The sequence below is a fragment of the Sesamum indicum genome, linkage group LG9 (assembly GCF_026168435.1).
Source record: "Sesamum indicum cultivar Baizhima isolate 11 linkage group LG9, ASM2616843v1, whole genome shotgun sequence".
In the NCBI taxonomy this organism is placed as follows: domain Eukaryota; kingdom Viridiplantae; phylum Streptophyta; class Magnoliopsida; order Lamiales; family Pedaliaceae; genus Sesamum; species Sesamum indicum.
This window is the reverse complement of record NC_142665.1, coordinates 6,683,771-6,705,490: the sequence shown is the minus strand read 5'-3', so window position 1 is coordinate 6,705,490 and position 21,720 is coordinate 6,683,771. Positions and strand designations below refer to the sequence as shown.

Genomic DNA, 21,720 nt, shown 5'->3' with positions numbered 1-21,720 from the left:
ATGAATTTTTATCACTCTTATTTGGTCGGAAGTGACGTATTACGTGTACTTAAATAATTGACCTATTTATTAACTTTAGGTTTAATCCGAATATAATAATGTAGCTTTGTAGTTATATTCCTATTAAGTACATAACCCATTAATTATTGGAATAATTACACTCTTCATTGGTGCAATTATATGTAGGCCCCATGTTGTTTGAGAAATTACATCTAATATTTTTAATGTTTGCTTCCGTCTAACAAATAAGTCCATTCGTTAATCGCAATTAACTGAATTTGCTGATATCAACAGAAAAACTGAATGAACATAGATATTTTTCCTCGATTGACTTACTACTAATTATAGTTCAAATAATTTTTTTTTGGACTAAACTACTCTTATAATGGCGAACATAAACCTCCTCGTACGCATTAACATGTGAAGATGTACGGGGTAATTTGGTTATAAAAAGATCTATTTGACCTACAATAAGTCAGTAATAAGTCAATTGGGGGTATATAGATTCTTTTGCGATCTTTTTGTTAAGATCAGCAAATTCGATGAATTTTGACTAATGAAAGGACTAATGTGCTAGACGTAAGCAAATTCAGGAGTGCTAGATGTAATATTTCAAACTATAGAAAATTTGCTTATAATTACACCAAATTTCAGGAGAGGGGTGTGTAATTATCCCTTAATTATTTTGTAGATTAGGTGCAACTGCAAGTCTTTATTAAATTGTACCCACATAATAATTATATCACGTCCACTAAATACGAAACCAATAAAAATTACTCGACAGGTCTATTATATAATAAATGCAATTGGAGAAATATTTAGTTAGTTCGAAAGCATATAAAGATTAATAAAAATTAGATAAATTCGTTCGCGTGATACAAAATAATAAAATAAAATATAAAAAATAAAAAGAAAGAAGAAGGAAAATAATATATATACACATATTACTCAGCAAATTATACATACATCAAATTTATTTCATTTTATTAGTTTGGAGCAGTTATTTATTTTATAATACTTTTATATTTAGTAAATAAATACAATAAAAATTTAAATTACGCAGAGTGGTTTAATCACTAATAATGATAATGAACTCTCAACGCTCAACTACTAAAGTAGCAAACGTAGTTAGCTGTTAAGCTCATGACATGTAACAAACATTTCGTCCTCAGTTTTTGGGTCATAATAATATATGTGCAGCTGTAGGTTTTTGGTGGCTGCATTTGTAGGTATAGTGTGGAATGTGACGCAAAGATTTGAATGTTTGCCCACAAGAACTCTTTGAATACATTGCAACTGCAAACCATTATTCTGGACCCCAATGCATTAAATTCTGTAGTCCCAATCTCCCACCAATCTTGCTGTTTATTACAAGAAAACTAGCCAGCCATGCAACCCCTATGATATCAATGCAAGAACTTCATGTTACCGACCTTTTAACTCAACCCCCAACTCCCCCAAGATGTATGTGACAATGGGGTTGAGAGCTATATGAGGAGAGAGAGAGAGAGAGAGAGAGAGAGAGAGAGAGAGAGAGAGAGAGAGAGAGAGAGAGAGAGAGAGAGAGAGAGAGAGAGAGAGAGACTTGTTAGTTGTTCACTTAGTGAGGGGGTGTGCATCTTTGTGTTTAGTTCACTACTAGCCACTGTTTCTGGCTTTTACTACCATGGAAATTGAGGTGGCGAGTGGATCTGGGGGTGGTGGTGGTGGTGTGGCGGTTGCTAGTTGTAGTAGTGGTGGTGAGGTGGAGAGGGGGCTGCCGAGGAAAGGTGGGGAAGCATACTTGGTTTGGCAGGATTTGACGGTGGTGCTGCCGAATTTTGGGCAGGGGCCGATCAGGAAGTTGCTTAATGGGCTGAATGGGTATGCTGAACCAGGTCGGATCATGGCTATTATGGGACCTTCTGGCTCTGGAAAATCCACCCTTCTTGATTCTTTAGCAGGTCGTTCCTTTCTTCATTTCTCTCTCAAATATGAAATCTTTATATGTTTACAGCACCGCCAGTTCCGAATTACTGTTGTACTGTGATTAGTCCTGACTTGACGAGATCGAAGCACTTATGTCACGCCTAGTCCGTGGTCTGAATGAATAGGTTTAAGTGACCTTATCAGGAACGATAAACGGCAAGATAAAGCATTGTCCAAGAATGTCTGGTTTTCCGGGGCTTTTCTTCTGGAAAGAAATGGTCTTGTAGACACAGCAAAATGGAAACTTAATTCGACCTACCCTTTTGAAAGTATAACTGTCCTCGCCAAAGTTCCGGGACCTATCAAAAACTGAGGCTTCGGATCAGTTTAGAGCATGCACCAAGATAAGAAGATGCGTCAATTAATTGGTTGTGGGAAGTAGTTGAACAGGACAGTTGAGTAAATGAAGAATCCAATGCCAGCTCTACTGCTTATCCATAGATTTTTCGTCTTTCCTTTTCCTTCCCTTTCCTTTGCTAGCATTTCCTCCTTCAACAATCTGCGGATGCCTTCCCTTTCTTCTTTTGTGGAAAATTTTTAGGTGGTCTTTGTATTTGAATTTCAGACAATCACTACCATTCATGTATGGTGAATTTCGTGTTAATTCCATCACATAGATGAGCAAAAATTTGTGATATGAAGTTCAATTGGGGATATTAGTCTATTAGTTCTGAGAGTAAAGACTCGTTTTGGCAATGGCTTATTTCACCACCTTGTAAGAGTAACGTTGAAAATGTCACTCGACCAGGATGACTTTGGGATGTCTCTTTATAATTGCATGACAGACCATTATACAGTCAATGAATGTTCGTTTTACTTAGGTTGTAATAGAATATAACAATACATCGGCATGAACAATGGCAAAATGCTCCCTTCACATAGAAATCTCTTTTATTGTTGTCTTTTCATTGTTCTCTAATACTTATACTTTGGCCACAGGTAGATTATCAAGAAATGTTGTCATGACAGGAAATATTCTTCTCAATGGGAAGAAGAGGAGGATGGACTATGGTGTTGTTGTAAGTACTTCAATCAACATATTCTGGAATCAAATTGTGTCCTCTGATATTCTTAGCTTTTCTACCAAATGTTCTGATTCTGACAACATTGTACTTAGACAAGCAAATACAGTGCCAGTAATAGCTCTAAGTGTAACTTTGCCTGACAATAACTTAGACCTCCATGATAAAGAACTTTGGTGATTTCTGAATCAGAACAATGTTTCTAGTGATCCATATATTATTTGGGTTTTGAACAACCAGCAACTGCTATATTATAAAATTTTTTCCTTTGTATCCATTAAAGAATTCGCATGTCTTATTAAATGGGGCCTTACAAAGAACATATGCCAGTTCAAAGTGAAAGCTATGATGATTCAGATGTCTAACGTTACGTTAATGCAACTACTAAAATTACAGTGGTGAAGCATTGTAAGGCTTTGGGTCGTACTTGTCCTTAAAATTTCTTTTCTATCTGAAAAAGTCCAATGTAATTGTGCGTCTTGACTGAAACAGGCTTATGTCACGCAAGAAGATGTCTTGTTGGGAACTCTTACAGTCAGAGAAACTTTAACTTACTCTGCTCATTTGAGGCTCCCCACCTCCATGACCAAAGAAGAGATTAAAGGCGTTATAGAAGGAACGATCATGGAAGTGGGGCTTCATGACTGTGCTGATAGGCAGATAGGGAATTGGCAGCTAAGGGGCATAAGTGGTGGAGAAAAGAAAAGATTGAGTATTGCCCTTGAAATTCTAGTACGACCTCGTATACTATTTCTTGATGAACCTACTACTGGACTCGACAGTGCAGCATCCTTTTTCGTGATCCAATCTATTAAGAATCTTGCTCGAGATGGAAGAACTGTGATCTCCTCCATCCATCAACCCAGTAGCGAAGTCTTTACTCTGTTTGATGACCTCTTTTTACTATCTGGGGGCGAAACTGTTTACTTTGGAGAAGCAAAGATGGCAACAAAGGTATAGCTTACTAAGAAATTCTACTGTGAACTTCTGCTTGCGCTTAACATAAACTCATAACAAGAGAAAATCTTATTCTTGCTCTTCCAGTTCCTGAAACGCATGTGACCAACTCCAATTAGAAATCTGCAATTTTTACTTTTACCATCAATGTGTTCATCCAATCTGATTCTCAATCTAAGCTTCAGTATTTTGGTTTTCAGTTTTTTGCCGAGGCTGGATTTCCCTGTCCAAGTAGGAGAAACCCTTCAGATCATTTCCTGCGCTGTATTAACTCGGACTTTGATGCTGTGACAGCCACATTGAGAGGTTCACAAAGACTACGGGTATGAATCTAACAACTCATTTACTGCTTCCAGTTACTGTCATTCCTCTTACCCTTGAGTTGGCTGCTGGAAAATTTCATGCAGTACTAATATTTGTAGCTCAAAATAATGGGGACATATTGTTACATTGTGGAGATATAATATACCTTCATGAAATATGTAAACAGAAAGCTATTTGTAATTGCATTATTGGCTGACTTTAGATAGATTTTGGAATCAATATATATGACACTTGGATAGCCGACAACGTAAGATTACATTTACTATTAGGCCAAAAAGTGAAACAGGTTTCCCATAATTTTATGAAATATCAGAACCTTAAACTTTGAATTATATTTCATTCTGGCGCAGACGTTAGCATATTGATTGTAAGTTGTCTGAAATTTTTAGTTTTCCAGTTGGGAATATAGACTAATAAAGCTCTTGTTCTGCCTTTTTAATGACAGGAAACACAAACAACATCAGATCCTTTGATGAATATGGCAACAACAGAGATCAAATCAGTGCTTGTCGAAAAATACAAGCAGTCACAGTATGCAAGAAAGGCAATACAGAGGACTCAAGAAATCGTCACCATTGTGAGTGATAAAAAATTGGGGACTGGTGGATCTTGTTATCGTTTTCATACTCTTTGTATCTTAATGTTATAGGCTTTAAACTCTTTAACTTAACGCTTATATGCTATGTTGGTACCTTCTTCATCAGTGATGTGTTCTGGTATGAAACAGATGACACAAGCAATAAATTCTTGCATGCAATTTTGAGTTACTTTCCTCTATTTTTATACTAAGTATAGAACATTGTAATAATTTGGGACTAAAGCTGAGTGATGCATTAGATTAATAAGCTCATATATTGCAGCAAGGACTCGAGATCGAAACGATTAAAGGAAGTCCAGCAAGGTGGTGGAAGCAGCTTTCAACATTGACACAAAGATCATTCTTGAATATGTCAAGGGACGTTGGATATTACTGGTCCCGAATAGTCATATATACAATTGTAGCTATATGCGTTGGAACTCTATTCTATGATGTCGGTACCAGTTACACAGCAATCTTGGCTAGAGGAGCTTGCGGGGGCTTTGTCACAGGCTTTATGACTTTCATGTCCATTGGAGGCTTTCCATCCTTCATCGAGGAAATGAAGGTAAAAGGCATTTGAACACAGTTATAAAGAAAAGTATAATCACTAGAGTAATCATGGGTTTTCCTTAATTTTCTTGACTAACAGGTGTTTTCTCGAGAAAGGCTTAATGGCTATTACGGCGTGTCTGTGTTTATCTTGGCAAACTTCATGTCTTCCTTTCCGTTCTTGGTTGCAATCACGGCAATTACTGGCACAATTACATTTTACATGGTGTTCCGAGCTGGATTTTCTCGCTATATATTCTTTTGTCTTAACATATTTGGATGCATCGCTATGGTAGAGAGCGTCATGATGATTGTGGCTTCCCTGGTTCCTAACTTCTTGATGGGGATCATAACTGGGGCTGGAGTTCTTGTGAGTAAACATGTCCAAAACCTTCAAAGATACACATATCTCTTCTAAAATTTTCTTTCCCTTATCATTTTTGGATGTCTGTAGGGGATCATGATGATGACTGCTGGCTTTTTCCGGTTGCTGCCAGACCTTCCCAAGCCAGTTTGGCGCTATCCGATTTCTTTCATTGGATACGGTGCATGGGCACTACAGGTACTTCTACAATTTCAAGAACTTTTGGTCCCTCTAAATCCTGTTTCAGATAGCATACAATTCTTGCTCTGACCTAATATTTGCATAGAATGATAATCACAACAGAACCAATTCTTTGATTTCTGAACTTAAACCATAAAATTCTCCAGGAACTCTTCTACACTAGAGAAACTTACAATGCACATCACATCATTTTTCGATGATTTTCTCACGGAAGATTCAAACTATAAAACACTACCTAATAGTCGAAAACAGTGTGAACTAAAATGGAGTTGATCTACGTTTGGAACTAGTGAAGAACATGATATTCAGAAATCAAATGGTTGCTAACACAACGGAATGCAGGGAGGATACAAGAATGCAATGCTTGGATACACCTTTGATCCTTTGTTCGCTGGTAACCCAAAACTAACTGGCGAATATGTCTTAAAAAACATGTTTGGAATATCATTGGATCATTCCAAGTGGTTGGATTTACTCGCAGTATATGTCCTTATCGTAGTTTACAGAACTATCTTCTTCATCATTCTCAAGTTAAAGGAGATCAGAGCTGTGTCTTTCACACGTTCAATTTATGCCATGAGAACTCTAAATAGGCAGCCTTCATTACGAAGCTTACCATCCCGTCCTTCCAAGAGGCACCACAATGTCCAGTCACTTTCATCACAGGAGGGTGTTTAGGCCTCCAATCCTCTAGGAGCAGCAATAGAGAAATACACCGTATACTAAATTTAGCAGAGCTTTTCCATGACATACCATAGCCGAATCCCGAATCTGGTACTGAACATCACCTGGTGGAATTGTCACTTGCACCACAGTGATGGCAACGCCAGAAATATTTCTGCTTTGACAAACAGTAATCAATTATTGAGCAGAATGAACTTTGTATTGATTGTTTCTCAACAACACTTCTATGTTGAATTAGTTTCTTAATAATTTTTCTATTAAGTAGATGATGAATTACATAAGTAAATGATGAACATAGACACAAATGATGTTAAAAAAATTATATTCATTCTTGATTCGTAATTAATTGCGAAGAAAAGATAAAAGGGATAATTACAACAACCTCGTCCAATATTGAGAAACTCTATACACCTCACCTAACACTAAGACGTGTTTGGCTGATCTTATAAGCTTTTAAAATGTTTTATAAGATGTTTAAGAGCTTATAAAACTGTTTGACAATTTTTTACTAAAAACTTCTAAGATCTTAAAAGTAAGATTTAAGGAGCTTACAAGCATTTTTAGAAAAAAAAAGAGTACGTTCAATCAATTTTTTCTATAAGATTTTTTGAACTCTTTAATTTTACAATCAAAGGGACAAAAATACCCTCACTATTTTATTGGCCTTTTACTTTTATCCTTCATATAATTGACGTGTTTTTTTTCCAAAGGAGAAGAATTCTGTCTACCCTCTCTAACCGTATAAGTCAAAACACTTTCACTTTCTGACCATTGATCTCCTATAAAAGTTGCGTGATTTTTTTTCGTGCAATGTAATATCTTTGGTTGATAATAATTCATCATAATTAAACAAGGGTAATAAAAAAATTGTAGATTCAAAACAATATATAGTCATATTATTAGAAATGAACATTGCAAGTAACAAAAAAAATAAAATATCAAACTTATATATCTTTACATCAATATAATCAACACTTAGGTTCATATGTGAAGTGACAACAAATATTGGTAAACACAGATATAATTTAAAAAATACAGCAGGTGTGCCTGTATTTAGACCAAACCTCAAGAGAGGTTTATGCAATTGTCAATCCCAAAAATTATGGAACTATGGGTAAAAAATTAAGTTTTTGCATTGATATTAGCGAATCCCATCAATTTGGACTAATAGCTATGCCTATTTATTAGACAGCGACAAACTTAAAGATTTGGGTGTCTAACGGTAATTAGACTAAACCTTAGTGATGACGTTGTACTATCGCAATCTGTTGGTAACCAAAATCTTTTCTTGAAACAAAATACTGAAAATTTGAGTGATCTTGTTTAATAAATACAACTATGTTTTTGGTTGACTTGCTATACACATAAGCTCAATGCTTGTTTATGCATGCATTTCAAGCTCCAGCATTGAGAACACATTGCTACTGATAATCTTTCTGCTTACATACATATATTCTTGTTTCCCTTCTCCCTTTGGTATGTTTGCTATGGGGTACTTTTAACCACTCTTGGTAGAAGTTGAAGATGGTTTATATCCAAAAAACAAACTCTTTAATGTGTAGACTACATCAATCTTTGTGTTTCTCCCGTGTACGTACTGATCAGGCAATGACAAACGGAAATATCACCTAGATCATGAAGTCCTGTAGGAGGGATAGTAAAGGCAACTGATTTTTCAGTGATGCTGCAGTAGAAGATGGCGATGTGTATACCTATAGATTTTGCAATATTTGAACATTGAGACAGTCTGCACAAGATTTTTCTCAAGGTGCAGTAGTGGACTGAATAATGCTGATTATGCAGGGATCGTACAAGAACGACATGATTGGAGTTGTATTCGATCCTCTAGTACCAGGCGATCCCAAAATAAAAGGAGAGGATGTCATAAGGAACATGTTTGGAATATCTCTGAAACGTTCAAAGTGGTGGGATTTGTTTGCTGTCTACGCGCTTATATTCTCCTACAGACTTCTTTTCCTCATAATCCTCAAGCTAAAGGAGAGAACCGCTCAATATTTCCAGTCGATTTACGCTAAGAGAGCACTTCAACGCTTCAAGAAGCGACCGTCATTTAAGAGGAAGCCGTCCTACTCTTCCAAGAGGCACAATGTCCTCTATTCTTTATCCTCTCAAGAAGGGCTAAATTCTCCTATCCCCTAGTTGCAGCCATTATAAATGCTCTTACACTGTCAAATACTGCTTGTTTCATCTGCATTGCTGTCTCTAATGTGTAAAGCTATTCAACTCAATAAAATGACTATATTCAGATTCTTGTGCTATTTCTGGCTTATACAGATAGGCTACTAATGCTGGCACTGTGTGCTCAAGCTATTCAGTTATTAGTGCAGCTAATTAGGCTGATTTAGCCATAAATGTAATCTTTTGATTACAGTAGCTTCATCTATATAAAGCTTGTGAATATTAAATTCTTCTTTTGTGATTTATTCAAAAAGTTCATTTTAATTTTAATGTGATTTGTAGGGCCTAAGGGCTCCCTTATCTTGTGTTCAAACTGATATGTATATCGTTAGTTGTTGAAAATTTTAGATCATAATTCACGAGGAATTTGGTAAGGTTGACATTCTAAAATGTTGGTATTTTTGGTCAGGACCTAAAATAGTAGGCGCAACCCACAGGCCCACCCCCTAGACCTGGATGGCCTAACACGGCCCACTGACCCAGTCCATTTCCCGACCCGGGTTTCTACTTGACCCTAATTCGCTCTAACCTTATTTTCACTTCTATTCAACCGCTCTCTCCTCCCTCGTCTCCCTCTTTCTCTGGTTTCTCCCCCATTGATTTCAACGCTCCAGAAATCACTTCTCCGCAGCACCTCTATCTCTCTCTCTATCTATCTATCCATCTTTAATGGAACACCTCTATAAAGCCTCCATGGCTTTTGGGTTTCATATAACCCAACCAGAAACAGAAAAAGAAATCTTCTTCCCTTCCTTCGATTACTCTGGTTAGAATAGGGATTCTTTGTGAACTATTTTTCTAAATGGAAAATCTAAGTGGTTGAGAGTGGTCATTTAGTTGTGATTTAAGGTTTAAGTGATCCAGTAATAAACATGTATATGTTTGAATTGTGGTTGGTTTGGTCCTTTGTGGACGAGTCCCTTAGTGAGTTTGAGCAACCGGTGTGGTTGAATTGTTTGCCTTGGTAGCTATGGGCTTCCCAATCGGATCTGGCTCCTTGAACCTTTTTTATTTTGTTCTTAATTTACTACTCTGTCATTTTTGTATATTAGATTTAATATTATTCTTGTAATATTTGTTGTTGTAATATTAGCCTGTATTAAAGATTTTTGTAACACTAGTTTTTCTGAAATAATTTGATTAGAATTTATTTATTTGGTGGGATAAATTCCCAACACAAAACTTTTCATAAAGCAGGATTTTGTATTTAACCCCACATACGTTTGATATTTATATAATAATTTGTAGTTTATTGTTTTTGTTTTGTTAGTCATAAAACTCTTGATGCCTTGCACAAGCTAATTTGATCCGAAAAAGAATTCGAAAGATCTGATAGCATTTCTCGACCGGCCCGCAATCTGAATTTACGCCCATAAATAGCTTATATTAGATTGATTTAGATGAGGTTGTTGGTTCTACAGTTTTCAATTGAATAATAACCAGACGCTGCAACATTGAAACATAATGCCAAATTCATTACCCCGTCGAATGCATCTAAGAAAGTTGATCCCTTTTCCATTTTATTTGTATTTGATTCTTTTTTTTTTATATATATATTTATGCAAAGATTTTGATCAATTATAAAAAAAAAACTAAAATAATTAACAAAATTCTGCATGGTTTCTCTTTTTCCTTTTTAAGGCCCAAACCATTAATATTACATGGTTTCTCTTTTTCCTTTTCGAGGCCCAAATCATTAGGCTGTCACCTAAAAAGAAAATCACAGTGTATTCTTAACGAGTTTTAGGACCACTTAGTCACAAGACATTTCAGCAAATCCAAAATAACAGGCTGAATGTTCAAAGATTAGGTCCGTCCAGCCTATAAAGACACAAGTACGAAGAATTCTTGGCGACGCTTCAGACTTCACGTCTCCACATGAGAATGTGATTTCTCAAGAATGAAAGTATAAGTCACCTCAAATGACCAAGAGATCCTTGGAGTGAATAATCATTATCCCAACGTTTGTCTCTTCGCTCCCAGTTTGGTCGGCGTCGATTACGTCCAGCATCAATCAGTTATTTCATGGTGAAAATTCACGCAAAATGTGCATCTCTATAGAACAATGCTTTGATTGGGTTCTGTTCCCCCGAGAATGTCTCATTTTTTGTACCAAAACAAACGAAAAAACGCAGATTGTCTGAATTCTACCCACAATTCCACCCAAAAACAGGGGCAAGGGGCAAAATATCTATTTGTAGTTCAATCAACTCCAAGGTGGTCCAAATGCCAGTGGGCAGGCAAAGAGTTATATACATGTTCATGATGCTTAGGATTTGGACAAAACAAAACACTGCCTGCCTCCATAATTAGATGTAGCAGTGCCTTAGAACCAAACAAGAAACACTATCTCTGAAATAAATACAATTTTTAATAGGCTTCAACATACAAATCTAGGTACAACTGGTAAGTAGGATTTAACCAATTCCCGGTCTTGCATGGAATGATCATAGATTCCAAGAGTAAATTTCACAAATAAAAACAATTTTAATACAAGAATCACTATTTGTATCAAATTGATATTTATAGAAACCCCCCTCCCCCCCCCCCCCCCAACAAAAAAAAAATCAACTAATTATATATAGATCCACTCAACTTTTTGATATTGTATCTACCTCATCGAACACAAATGTCGTCAAACTATTTTAAAATTTCTTTATGAAATCAAATTAAAGTTACATTCATCGAAATTTGTCCATCGTATAATTAGAACCTTTATAGTTTATCAAAATCAGTCATGAAAGATCCGTAACATATAAAACCACTTTTAACATGTAAAATCAAATGTCCAAACTCAAATTTGGGTCCTAGATGATCCTAGCTGTAGACAGATCTGAACATTTTTTTCTTTCTCATCTCTCGCTTGACAATGTGATTGACCTTCGTCCTTACATGGCTTAGATTTCCATGCAAGCATGAAATTGTATAGGTTGGTGGGTGCGGAGGAACTTCATAGCTGAATGCCATAGATGACACCAATCTTGGAGGGTGGTAAGATTAGGTGAAGTTGGCATTTAGGTGTGGGTTTTTAGGAGGATGAAAGATAAACTATTTAACTTATAGGGATAATTACCTATAGGCCCTCTGAAGTTTGGTCATATTATAACCTGGCACCCTCGATTATGGAAAATTACATGCAAACCTCCTAGTAATGGATTTCAGATTAAATTTTCCAACCTGGAAAATGATAATATCAGCCCAAAAAAACATTGATATCCCTAAAATACCCCTCCAACTTTTGGTCTTTGGTTTTGGCCAAGAAAATAAAATAAAAGGAGTGAAAATTGCAATTTTACTCTTTAACTAATTGATAAATAAAACTATAACTCGACTATAAATTAATATATAATTAATCAAATAAATAAGTTTGTTTAAAGATAAATAGTTTTTAGTTTTAACTAGTTAACAAAAAAATGACCATATTAATATAAAGCTAATCAATTAAATAAATTGAAAAAATGTAATTTTTAAATGATAATTTGAAAAAAGTTGAAATAGTAATTCATATAATTAACGAGTCAAACTTATTTTGGTACATGAGTTTTTCCCTTAATGTCACTTTAGTACACAAGTAATTGCAAATGACTTAATCGGTAGACAAGTTTGAAAATTTATAAATCTAAAAATTTAAACTCTTGAATCAAATTAAAGTTTTTTCAATCAAATTTTAACGTCTCGATTAAATGCAAACAAATACTTCGTTTGATGAATATTAATTATATTCTATATCTTTATTATATTATAACAAACTTACTGCTTTAAATCCATTTCATGAATGGACATGCTCGACTATTAATATAAGTTATCTAATAATGAGCTTTTTATAAATATTGAGAAATAATAGTAAAAATACCAAAATAATAAGAGTTAATTACACTTTGCCATCCGAACTATCATCGTTTTTTACTTTGGCATCTAAACTTTTTTTTGTGTCAACTTGCCATCCCAACTTTACGAAATTTTGCACTTTGACATTTATAACTGTTTTTCAACCAATTTTTTTGTCAAAAACAATCACATGCAGTGCATATGTGATATATAAGGATTATGTGATATCATATTTTTCACATATACATAACATTTGATGTTTTTCAACAAAAGAATCAACAAAAAAACCCTCATATATGGCAAAGTGCAAATTTCGTATAGTTGAGATGGTAAGTTGACACACAAAAAAGTTTAGATGCCAAAGTATAAAAAATGAGCATAATTTGGATAACAAAATGTAATTTACCCAAATAATAAATATATAACAATTTTGTAAACCAAATACAAAAAAGAAAGTAAAATGGCTAAAGATAAGACAAATTACATTGACTGATATTTATGCAAATTTTGGTGTATTTATTATTTTTTTATTTAATATCTAAGGGTAAAAATGTTCATTTCCCAAAAAGATAATAGAAAAAATAAATAAAAAATATCAATTGGATATCAAAGTGATAGCAATGTTAAAACTCAGGTACCAATTGAGTCATTTGTTGTTAATTAGGTATTAAAGCAGCATTAATGACAAAACTCGAGTAACAAAATAAATTTTACTCAATAATTGACCGACCATTTCATGTCAAATTAAAGAATTAACTTATTTTTCTTTATCTGATTTCTTTTTCTTTCTTTTTATTTCATTGTCTAATCCCAACTACATATTTTGACCCACAGATACTAACAAGGAATTTGCATGTAATTTTCCAAAACCAAGGGGGGAGTTGTAATATGACCAGACCTCAAGGGGTCCGTGCATAACTAACCCGTAAATTAGAGCTACATATATATTTTTCATATATTTTGCATTTGTTTTTTCATGTATAAAATGAATTATTGTTTGTTGCAATTTTAATTATGGTAAAAAGTAAAGTGACATTTTAAAATAGAGAATAAGGTAATTAGAAAAGGGATGATAATTACAATAACATATCTTAAGGTTTAGTCTAATTACCAGAACACCTACTCAAATTTTAAAAATTACATTCAGTACCTAACATTTGTCATTGTCTAACAATTAGATCTCTCTATTGTTACTTCCTTGACAGAATTTGCTAACATGGGCATATAAAATGAATGGAGTCCAACTTTACTATAACTCAAAGTGTTAATAATTACATAAACCTCCTTGCGGTTTTGTCCAAATACAGGTTTCACTGCCAAAACTTTCTAAAAGTTACATCAACGTTGCCTTAAATTGTTGTCATCTTATATAAAATCTCAACTACTAGTTAAACCAACATCATCAAAACTATCCTTTCATATTATATTTACACATATAGCTATGAGATTTATCTCATCTTTACCAACTTCCCTCAATAATTGCATTCTAAATTACTTGAATTAAAATTATTTCTACTTAGAATACATTTTATTTTTTTAACATCATTTTAAATTTTAAAACTAGCAACACTGCAAAGCTGTTGTTGTGCTCACTGAACATTCGATCAACTATTTATATGGAAGAACCACACTCAACGCTGCTATGTGCTATTCAGAATTAATGAGAAAAAAAATAAAATTTATATTTAGATCTAGATATAGTATTAAGGGCTTGAATTAGGATTTTAACTAGCATGCTTATGGTTAAAGTGCCATTAAATGTTTAAGATATTTAGTATTTTATAAGATATTAAATCATAGGAGTTCTAACTGTGAAACGAAAAAAATTGCAAGGGATGTAATTACAATATGACAAACTTTAGAGAATTTTGTAACTACTCCCGATGGAATTTAAAGCAAAATGCACATATACCGAATAGAGAATGCAACAAGCAACGCATTACTCCTAGAAGTTAGGACACATACCATAATGCTATTATAAACATTGATAGGAGGTTTGAACTATACAACAGTTTCTAAGAAGAGCATATTGTTCTTGAAACCAAAACATGATTCAGCAATTGCTCCATCATTGAGAATCATTAACATAATGACACATATAGAGTAGGCCATATAGACATGTAGTTTTTCATAAGTGAAACATACCAACCTGAGTGCTTTTCTCAAGCTTAACCAACCATTTCAGCAGCTTTCACAATTTTACCATCGTACTCTTTTACCACTTTGAACATAGGGCACATCCTGGTGATATTCCATTGACTACCTGTCACCACAAAGAAAGTTTCTATCAACAGAAGCATCCCCTCCCCTTTTATCCCTAAGCCAATAAAAGAGGCAAACTTCAAATATTTACAGTGGGAGCAAAAGAAGGCATACAATAGTGTTATTAGTACTCAGTCACATACACAGTCATCAAGCTTTTACATTCCCTCTCTGTTTCTAATGCCCCAACCTAGAGAATGGCACTGATACCAACTTCCCATGTTGTTTATGATATGCTCACATTCATCCACTACTAGGGCAAAACAAACCAAAAGAAAACCCATTCTCCTATGTCAGAGTCCAGGTGACAATTACAATGAAAGAAACTAAAAGAGAAGAAAATGAACGTAGAAAACAATAACAGATTTCTGGCAGTCTCCAACCAAATGGCAAGCATTAAGAAAAATGTGAGGAGATACATAAGAAAACAATCGAAACAAATAGAATGATTGATAAATGAGGAAAAGATTGAAAGGAATGTTAACGCCTGAGCATTACAGCAGCAGCTCTGTAGGTTTACAAGAAGAACTAAATAATTTGACCAACTCAACATCTTTTTGAATCTATGTCCCATTAATCAATCAATGGTCTACTAGAGAACCAAATCTAACTCAACAAAGCAGCCTTCTCCAATTCTTGGGGGTTATATAACACCTGCGTTTTCACTTTGCTCAACTACAGCTACTTCCTTCTTTCATCCACTCTCAAGGGGAAACAGGAAAGAAAGTTACGTGAAGTACAAGTAAGATGACAGTTCATATGTCAGTCGTGTCAACAACAGCAACCAAAATACAGGGCAAATCTAACTTAACATCCTTGTTTGTTCCTATGTAATTCATAAGTACGGTGACAAATTTAATAGCTATTGTTTCTTCTCACTGGACACACCGTTCTCAACTCTGCCATCATAACTTTGATATGGAACTTCAATCATAGGTCTTGGGACAGGGCGCCCACCAAAATCATCAGGAAATGCCTCAAAATCAGGACCAAAATTGAACTTAACAACACAATTCGGTTGGTTCGGAAGAGTGTACATAGAAGCGGCAGGGTAGTAGCGACCGCCATAAAGATCTTTGAACGCAACCCCCTGGCATATTCCGTTTCTGAAGAATGATATCTCACTTCCTGCAAACCACAAGTACAATGCAATGAATAGGTCTCTCAGCAGTAGAATCACATGTACATAAGTTCAAAGAGACAGAGTTTCTATGGATAATATGAAACTATAAGTAAATGCAAAAATAACTTCATCTCAAAATTCCAGAGGAAGGAAACCAAATAAGGGAGCAATAGATGCTTATTCTACTCTGTTCAACAAAAAACCCAAAGCTGTCCTTAGTGGCTTTACTCCATGTTCTTGAATAGAAAAACAATTAAAGTAGTTGGTTTCTGCTTATTGGGTTCTCCTTCTACAAGCAAACTCACTAATCCCCTATTAACTTCCAAGCTGGGCTGTCATCCAAGACATGCTCAAATGAATCATATTCTACGAGATTGGAATCAAACCTTAGTTTAATCTTGTCCTACGAGATCGGCATGATGGCCATCAGTTTAACCCAGCAAGTTCAGTAGTATGAACATTCATTCCCACACAACCACACACGTTCTGTATTTTTAACTACTACATGAGTATAAATGGGCCATACCTTTCTAATTCTTTCCATAATATACCAATACTGTATTAGCAACATAGAACTTTGTCTCCTGTGAAGATTTCTGGGAAATATGGTTAAAGGAAAATGGATAAATGGTAACTTTTGTGCAGGCATATATACACAAACCTGAGTCATGTCAACCAGTTAATAATCAGTATGTGGCAACTTGAATTACTAATTTGCATTCATCAGAAACTTATCTAGCTGGATTTTGGATAGACGAATTCACTGAAGGTTTTTTAGTTGCTGTCTAGGTGAGCATTCCAGTATCAATAATGTCATTGCAACAGGTATTCTGATAGTTGATTTTAAAAAAAATTCAAAAGTGAGGACTTCACTTGTGAAAAATTATGACAATTGACAAGTATAAACAATATATCTGAGTAAGTGTTTCTTTCCTGTTATTTGTTTAAAAAGCAAACATACCCAGACCCCAACCACTCCCCCACCCAAAAACGAACAAAACAAACAAAAAATCTTTCCTTGGCTTGAACAAATGAAGGGAGCACAGTCCAACCATTGAAAGTATCTGACTTAAAGGGAGTTATAAATTGGTATGACACATTAGCTCCTCTTTATCTCACTCAACATATTGGTCACCCATCCTTAACTACTACAAGAGAAGTACTCATGTTCAAAACTATGATAATGCTTGAGGTGAATTGTACGATTCATCAACTTCAAAGCATGCCAATATTGCTAAACTTAACGAGTGTACATGTACCCACAGCTGGTAGAGTCGACACCAAAAAATATGGTCAATCTTGGTTGTTAATCAGATAGCATTATCAAGATCATATATCAAGCACAAAACCTTTGCAACCTGTTTGAAGGTTTTTTCAGGTCCAAACAACATTTTCTCCAAAGTGATTGCATACACTTAATCACTGATTTAATAAAACTAAAAAAATTAAAGAAAAAGATGCATTAACTTGAAAGTAAGACTTTGGATGTGGATAAACTAATTCCAAAAAATAACCAACTAAATGAGGAATTGTTAAGCAATATAACAGGAACAAAGACTAAATAAGTTGATGTACTTGCCAGAAAATGAAATCCAGATATTTTTACACCTAATATTAAAAAGAGATAGCATTCACCACATGCCAGCTTTACACCTAGAATAATGTGGTGAAAGAGAGCACAAGAACACTGCAAATATACATTCGCTCAACATTGAAATCAGACTACAGCAGCAATGACTCTAACCCATTATTAAAAGCAGATTTAAGAAAGCCCCATACATAAACATCAGGAATAGTGGAACTAATCTTTCTTTCAGCAATAAAAATTCATATACAGTTGAGTAATTTGATTTATTCCCATAAGCTAAAGTTCTTATATTGAAACCTATTGAAAAGGACCTGCATAATCAAGTATAACCAGGCATAAAGCAAACCTTCCAACAAGAAATCAAGTTTACATCAATCATAGAAGAATCTGAATTTCGTATATGAACAGTACACCTGTAATCAAACTCATCAAGACACGAAAAAATAAGGGTGGAACATTAATAGGCATTATAACAGCCAAAATCGAGAAAAAACAAAAGAGCACTCACCAGGCACAACTTTCGCGGGATCCTCCCTGGCATCTGGAGCACAAACATACCGCTGCCCTTTATACCAAACCAAGCGCGGAGGATCAGGGGCATAAGACCCTCCATCCGGCAAATTAATGTAAAACCCAATAACATCACCTTCTTTGTACCCTTCCTCCCCATACTTTTCCCTCAATGCTTTGTGCACCTTACTCCCATCAATATCCCTATACCCGAAACTATTCGCATCATATCCTACGGGCGCTTGCAAGTCACCTTTATCAGTTGACCAGCCCAGCCTTGTATGTCCCGTTTCACCCAAATGCACCACTTTAATCTCGAAATACCAAGCACCCTCGGTGACTCCTCGAGTTGCTCTCACCATTCTATAACCCTTTGAGCTGCCTGCAGTCAGTCTATCATCGCTCAATTCGACCTTTTCCGCCTTGTAAGCCTTTGAGAGGCAGATTTTTAGGTCCGGGCTGTCGTCGTTTTTGTCCGGAAATCTGGGAACTGGGGAAACAAACACTTTATCGTCAGTATCGCCGTTGGTGGCATTCTTGGAATTATGATTGTTGTTGGAGGCGTGCTTTGTCTTTTTCTTTCCCTTCCTGGACGTGGTAGTCCACACATCTTTGTTCTTCTTCTTCGATTTCTTGCTTGATTTCGTCGCGGGGGCCTTTCCATTCTGGGATAAATCAGCAATTGCGTTGGCAGGGGAGGGCAATTCGGTCATTCCAGGTTCGTCAGGTTCCGTTTTCGGCAAGTCGGAGAGCTGCTTTTGCTTCTTCGGAGGGCGCTCTTCTTCCCCTTCTTCTTCTTCGTCCCCATCTGTTTCCGGGGGAAGATTTGGGGAAATTTGGTCGGCGTCCGGAGCTTGTGGGGTACCATAGACGGAGGTATCTTCGGAGGAAAGCTCTTCAGAAGCAGCGGCCTCGGCCTCTTCCTTGATCCCATTGACGTGATTAGCCTCCGGTTTAGGCAATTCGGGCCCATTGACAGTGGTTAAGACGGGGGCTGTACCAACGCCACCACCTTCCACGGTGCTGGTGGTTGGTGGCGGAGTAGAGACTGCACTGGCGTCATCCATTGAAGGAGAGTAAAGGCATTCATGAAGAAACCAGGACACCATATATAAGGCATGAATAGGTAGAAGACTTCGTTCGGCCCACAAAAGCCCATCTAAGCAGTTCGAACTTGGGCCGGAGTGGCCCAATAAAGCCCATCAACAGTTTACTACTTTTAAATTATTTTCCCATTAATTGCAATGGCACGGTAAAGATGAAAATAAGTATAAAAGAAGGGGCATATTGGAGTTTTCGTTGATAAACAATCCAGAATCTATAGGCCAGATACGAATCAGGTTTTTGTCCCAAATAACTCATCTAACCCTAGGGTAGCTAAGAGTGTGTTTGCTAGGGGTGAAAAATGAGAGTATAAAAAAGTGGAAGTAAAAATGAATTTGTAGAAGATAATTTGGTGTTTGGTTATGGAAATAGATGGAGGTAAAAGTAATACTCGATATATATGAAACCCCTTTGAAGTATAATATTTAGAATTGGACAGAAAAATGGAAGTATAAAGTCAAAAAGATAAAAAAGTACAATTTTTATTTTTATTTACTCTATTACCCTTATATATTCATATATAATTTTTCTCCAAAGTTGTTTTTGGTATCAACAAATACAGTGATGTTTGAACCCGAATTCATTAGTTGAAACATTGTTATTAATTTTCATTTTTTAAATTAAATAATTTAAAATAAATTAACAATGCTCATTTTGATGAATATTTTTATTAATAAAAAATGTTCTTATTCTTATATGATAAATATTTTTATCAATAAGGTTCTTAAATTTTTTATATACTAAAATTATTTCAGTATAATATTAATTTATTTATTTTTTAATACAAAACGAATAGAAGGGTTATTCAGTAAAATTATAAAAATATATTTTTTTTTCAATCTGCTTTCCTCATACCAAACAAAAAATAATAATTTGAAATTTACTTTTCTTCTAATCATACTAAACAATTTGAAAGAAAATTATCATTCTTTCCCTTTTTATTTTCCTTTACCTCTTACTTGGACCAAATGAACCCTGAAAGAAGAGTAAACAACTAATTGAGTCGAACGGAACGGGATATTTGGCCCAACCAATCCAAGTAAACATGGGCTAAGAGTTAGTTGCACAATTTGGCTACTAAATTTGGTATAGTATGAGAGTAACCAATAAGCATTCATGAAAGTTGAAGGTCTTGATCAACAAGAAAAGTGCAGTACAGCGTTGTAATAACAGGGCGACATATTTGTTTATATATAGAAGTATTTTCAATTTGCTATTGCTGACTAAATAAGAACCGATATATATATATATATATATATTAATCTGTAGAGATATATAGGCGTCTGTGTTTAAGTTATTACGGTATTGTAATAATCAAAAGGACAATCGCTACAAAAGAAAAAAAAAAGAATTCTAGCTTGGACCAGGTTTGACCGAATCAAACCAATCACAGAGCAAACATGATATATTTGCTATGCGATTGGTCACTTTCTATAAACTGTACACTAATCACGCAAGTGTATTGCACTTGCTGTATGATTGATTCAGGTTTGGTTGAACCAGGTCCAGGCTAGAATTTTCCTCGCTACAAGCATGACGACATTGTCTCCTTTGAGAAGGGTGATATAACGAAGGGTAAATTATATTTTTGGTTCTATAAGTGGACCTGTTTTCAATTTAAGGACCAAAGAGGGGATTCCGTCCAAAACTTAATGCCAGCTTGAAGTTTTCTATCATTTTAGCAACATTCGACTATTTTCATCCTCAATGTATAAAAATTTTAAAATTATCAAAATAAATTCATACAGAACTATAATTGCCACCAATCATTACTAAAATTACAATTTCCCCTTATAATAGGCTAACATGGTGAATACATAGGATAAGTTGTGATTTTGCTCGTGTCTCGGTAAATATTCAAGAATTATAAATAAAATTAATACATGTTTTACATTTGACTCAATTTACGCGCGCACACACATATATACATATATATATATATATTGGATGATCTCTTATTTAAATGTTTTAACTAATCAATAAAAGAAAAAACAGTCAATATTTAAATAAATTTAATAAATGATCCTCACGTTGCAAGAGTAAGCCTTATTAAGTGATTAATTAATTTCTTTTCTTAAATTAAGATTGAACCAAAGACTTTTAATCTTGATTTGTTTAATAATATGTTATTACAATACAGAGACATTTGAGTACAATAAGGTAAGGGTAAGAGACACGTGAGTTTGAACTCAAGACTCTCCCATTCAACCAAAAAAAAGTGACGTTAATTCAACTAATTATTTAAAAAAATAAAAAAGATATTTTATTATCTGAATTATGTCTCCATTAATAAAATTAAAGCATACAAATATATGGAAGATGCATGCATCACCTATGTACGCAATACAAATACGAATGCATGCAATGTAATGCACTACAACACATATAATGGGATTGGCTCATACAGATCAACAGTATACGTACATCCTGACCAAGAAATATATATTTTGAATTTTC

General features: G+C 34.9%; 2 protein-coding genes across 4 annotated transcripts; one reads left to right on the top strand and one right to left on the bottom strand.

The window, feature by feature from the left end:
- Positions 1-1,401: 1,401 nt before the first annotated feature.
- LOC105170903 (ABC transporter G family member 15) lies at positions 1,402-9,118 on the top strand. 2 transcript variants are annotated; one of them, XM_011091828.3, is made up of 9 exons: positions 1,402-1,943; positions 2,908-2,987; positions 3,483-3,944; positions 4,148-4,270; positions 4,717-4,848; positions 5,132-5,416; positions 5,501-5,770; positions 5,855-5,962; positions 6,308-6,868. In XM_011091828.3, the coding sequence occupies exons 1-9, from the start codon at positions 1,667-1,669 to the stop codon at positions 6,641-6,643; spliced, it is 2,073 nt and encodes a 690-aa protein (XP_011090130.1). In that variant the 5' UTR covers positions 1,402-1,666; the 3' UTR covers positions 6,644-6,868. The 2 variants fall into 2 exon arrangements, with proteins under 2 accessions (XP_011090130.1, XP_011090129.1); XM_011091827.3 differs by lacking the exon at positions 6,308-6,868 and adding an exon at positions 8,453-9,118 and having other exon boundaries at positions 1,406-1,943.
- A 5,510-nt stretch (positions 9,119-14,628) lies between these two features.
- Positions 14,629-19,270, bottom strand: TRO (histone H3K4 methyltransferase TRAUCO). Of its 2 annotated transcripts, none has more exons than XM_011091826.3 (3): positions 18,158-19,270; positions 15,827-16,066; positions 14,629-14,939 (listed from the first exon to the last, which is right to left on the bottom strand). In XM_011091826.3, exons 1-3 carry the CDS (start codon positions 19,266-19,268, stop codon positions 14,845-14,847), a joined length of 1,446 nt encoding a protein of 481 aa, XP_011090128.2. In that variant the 5' UTR covers positions 19,269-19,270; the 3' UTR covers positions 14,629-14,844. The 2 variants fall into 2 exon arrangements, with proteins under 2 accessions (XP_011090128.2, XP_020552440.1); XM_020696781.2 differs by having other exon boundaries at positions 15,976-16,066.
- Between the last annotated feature and the right edge of the window lie 2,450 nt (positions 19,271-21,720).

What these genes read in the sequence shown, in the direction of transcription:
- LOC105170903 (XM_011091827.3), top strand. Translation starts at nt 1,667, where the DNA reads ATGGAAATTGAGGTGGCGAGTGGATCTGGGGGTGGTGGTGGTGGTGTG. An exon ending in GGATGGACTATGGTGTTGTT is followed by an intron (nt 2,988 to 3,482) that starts GTAAGTACTTCA and finishes TGACTGAAACAG; the next exon opens with GCTTATGTCACGCAAGAAGA. An exon ending in CCTTCATCGAGGAAATGAAG is followed by an intron (nt 5,417 to 5,500) that starts GTAAAAGGCATT and finishes CTTGACTAACAG; the next exon opens with GTGTTTTCTCGAGAAAGGCT.
- TRO (XM_011091826.3), bottom strand. Translation starts at nt 19,268, where the DNA reads ATGGTGTCCTGGTTTCTTCATGAATGCCTTTACTCTCCTTCAATGGAT. An exon ending in TCCCGCGAAAGTTGTGCCTG is followed by an intron (nt 16,067 to 18,157) that starts GTGAGTGCTCTT and finishes TGTGGTTTGCAG; the next exon opens with GAAGTGAGATATCATTCTTC. An exon ending in TGATGGCAGAGTTGAGAACG is followed by an intron (nt 14,940 to 15,826) that starts GTGTGTCCAGTG and finishes TTGTGGTGACAG; the next exon opens with GTAGTCAATGGAATATCACC.